This window comes from Trypanosoma grayi (genome assembly GCF_000691245.1).
Source record: "Trypanosoma grayi strain ANR4 Tgr_1554_V1, whole genome shotgun sequence".
NCBI classification, from domain to species: Eukaryota; Euglenozoa; class Kinetoplastea; order Trypanosomatida; family Trypanosomatidae; genus Trypanosoma; species Trypanosoma grayi.
Window position 1 is genome coordinate 1 of NW_008827172.1, and position 2,859 is coordinate 2,859.

At 56.1% G+C, this 2,859-nt stretch overlaps 2 protein-coding genes across 2 annotated transcripts; both read left to right on the plus strand.

Annotated features, from left to right (window-relative positions):
• Positions 1-239: 239 nt before the first annotated feature.
• Positions 240-1,739, plus strand: DQ04_15541000 (Tbingi protein; the record flags this gene model as incomplete). The annotated part of the gene is made up of 1 exon (XM_009317327.1): positions 240-1,739. The coding sequence occupies one exon, from the start codon at positions 240-242 to the stop codon at positions 1,737-1,739; it is 1,500 nt and encodes a 499-aa protein (XP_009315602.1).
• Positions 1,740-2,185: 446 nt separating this feature from the next.
• DQ04_15541010 (hypothetical protein) lies at positions 2,186-2,512 on the plus strand (the record flags this gene model as incomplete). Its single annotated transcript, XM_009317328.1, has 1 exon — positions 2,186-2,512. One exon carries the CDS (start codon positions 2,186-2,188, stop codon positions 2,510-2,512), a length of 327 nt encoding a protein of 108 aa, XP_009315603.1.
• Between the last annotated feature and the right edge of the window lie 347 nt (positions 2,513-2,859).

A 2,859-nucleotide genomic window follows, 5' to 3' on the forward strand; every position in this document is an offset into this window, starting at 1 on the left:
CTTGCCCTCCTCTACAACGGCACATCGGTCACCATGGAACGGCTCCCGACCCTGCCGGGCATCCCATTCCAGAACCACCGCGGAATGAGTTCCCATGCAGCACGTCTACAGCAGCAAATAAACCAGGGATTTATGCAGCTAGTGGCCGTCTCGCTCTGCAGCTGGGGGTCAGAGAGAGATACACTGCGTGTCTTCTACTTGGCCCTAGTGCAAGCCAAGGCAATGTATGGTATAGAAGTATGGCACTGGGACGCAGCCCCACCTCGCGATCAGCTCTAAATGCCGGGCAGTGCAAAGCCTGCAAAATAATCGCCGGCATTCCTAAAGGCAGCCGCACAGAAGACGCTTTACTTGAGGCCAACCTGCAGCCGCTTAGTACAACGGTACTCACTCGTAGCCTCAAATATGCGATCCTGTGCGAAACGCGAGGGGGGGCGGTACGTGACAGTGCCAGAGTGGTATACCAGACGGAACACCCCGTACGACAACTGTATACCACCATCATGGCACAATACCCAGAACTCCATATTGAAGCTAGGACCCCGCCCCTGGTGCCCCTCACGCTGCGGTGGGCATCCCGGGCCCTGTTTCACACATCGCTCGAAGGTGTCACTGCGGAGGACCCGGACGAGGTCAAGCTTCAAGCATGCACCCGATGGATAGCCCGCCACTTCCGCAGGAAAGGACCCCAACCACCTGAAAGACTACACTATGAACTATGGACGGATGGCTCTGTCGAACTAGGAGAAAAATATGGCACAGCAGCCATGATTTATCTCAACAGAGAGCTCATCGCCCAAGCAAAGGCAGGCGCAGGACCGATTGCGTGTAGCTACCCGGCTGAATCAATCGCATTGCAAGTTGGACTGCAGAAATTGCTGGACGTCATTCCCCATCGCAACACTCGACCGTGCAGAGTCTCTGTCTTCAAGGAAACCCTGTCACTCATCACGGCACTACAAACAGGTCCCCTTACAGCAACAGACCACATATTACGACTACTATGGAACCTGTTATTGGACATCCAACGCCGCAAGGCACGGGTACGGCTACAATTTATATTTGGCCACTGTGGCATTGCAAAGAACGAGGCATGTGATAAAGAAGCGAAGACGGCCTCTGACCTACCACAGCGCGGGGACACGTGGATACCGGATGTAGCAGCGCTGGCGAAACGCCATATACGCAGCCAGCTGCCCAAACCATCCACCCACCGCTCCAGCATCACCGGCCATTGTAACCCAACACGCAATGATCCCAGCTTAACTCGGAAAGAAGAGGCGGCCCTAGCTCGTTTTCGCACTGGTGTATCTCACCGCTGCGGCTGCCTTCTGCGCAAATTGCTGGGCACAACGCCAAATACATGCAGGTGGTGCAACCCCATAGAACACCCTCCCCCTCTCAAAAAGGCTCGAATAGAGACGCCGGCGGCAAACACAGAGGCAGCGCCTTTGCGTTTCCGTGATCCGGTCAACTTCCCGGTATGTCAAACCCGTTATGGCTGTCGGTCAAGCGCTGTGGTTCACATGGTCAACAAACATGGATTCACACGTGCCCGCGCACTCTGGAAAGCCAAGCATCCCACAGCTGAGGAGCCGCCGGGCATCCCGCCAGAACACCCCCCCCTCCCCAGCACCAAGGCCCAAACGCACCGCACTGGACACAACGAGCGATCTCAACCCGATCGTCAAGAAGCGGCGAGAAGAATGTGCTTGCAACCTATGCGCGGCGTCGTTTAAAGGACAGGTGGGGCTAACAAGGCACCTTTGCGACTTCCACCCCCAGCAATACCAAAACGCAGAACGTAAACGAGCGCGGGAGATGGAAGAGAAGGCCAAAACCTTGCCTCTTCAATGCGACCACTGTGGGTTCGGAGCCCTAAGTAAGACGGGACTCTTATCCCACATCCGCCACAAGCATCGCCCACCACAAGAGCCGCCACGCATAGTGGCACCACGACCTGCACTATGCTGTGCGCTGTGTCGCAAGGCTATGGGCAACGCTGGAGGACTGGCAATCCACATGAAATACAAGCACCCCGGCGAATAGAATAATAGAGCACAAGACCCAAACACAAGCACACCAAAACCTCCCCAAGCGAGAGAGAGAGGACTCCCCTACCTTGAGCGCCACCCCCATAAAACAGGGAAAAGATGAAGCAGAATTGCCCCATCTTAAAAAGCGTATGAGAACAGAGGCTTCCTCTCCGACCGACGACCAGCGAGAGAACGAGGGGGCCGCCCGCCTACCGCCTGAGCGGCGGGGGGAAACACAATGCTTGGTGTGTTTGAAATGGTTTGCTGCTATTGGTTCAGTTCGAACGCACTGCAGACGATTTCATGAGGGCCAGGGGTTCGACCAACGGGAAAACGCCGGAGGCCCCAGGAGGATGCTCCTGACGACTTGCTTCTTTCGGCCTTCTCGTACCCCACGTGCGGATTCCAGTGCCACAGCAAACGCGGACTCACAAGGCACCGCATGGTCAACCATGGATTCAGGCCGGACGCAGTGAAACCAAGCCAACGCGGACAGCGTGAAGAGACGAGCCTGCATCTATTGAGCTGTCTCGCATTAAGGAGTCTACGGTGTCACTTTGGGGTGGGTGGGGGCGGCGCGAAGAGGTTATGCTTCATGCAGAAGTTGGCCAAATACCTGCTTGCAGTGGAAAGGCTTTGTTCTCAACGGCCTTCCCAGACAGAACCGACGCTCACCATATAGAACTGGGGTAGTTCCCTCTCCCCTCTAAGCTTCGTCTTCCCCTCTAAATTTTTGTTGCCCTTAGCTGCCATCACGTGCCTCCCCCCTGGGAGAGCTTCAACCAATGGGGCGCGTAGGTTTCCCAGGGCCCACTGAAAGGAA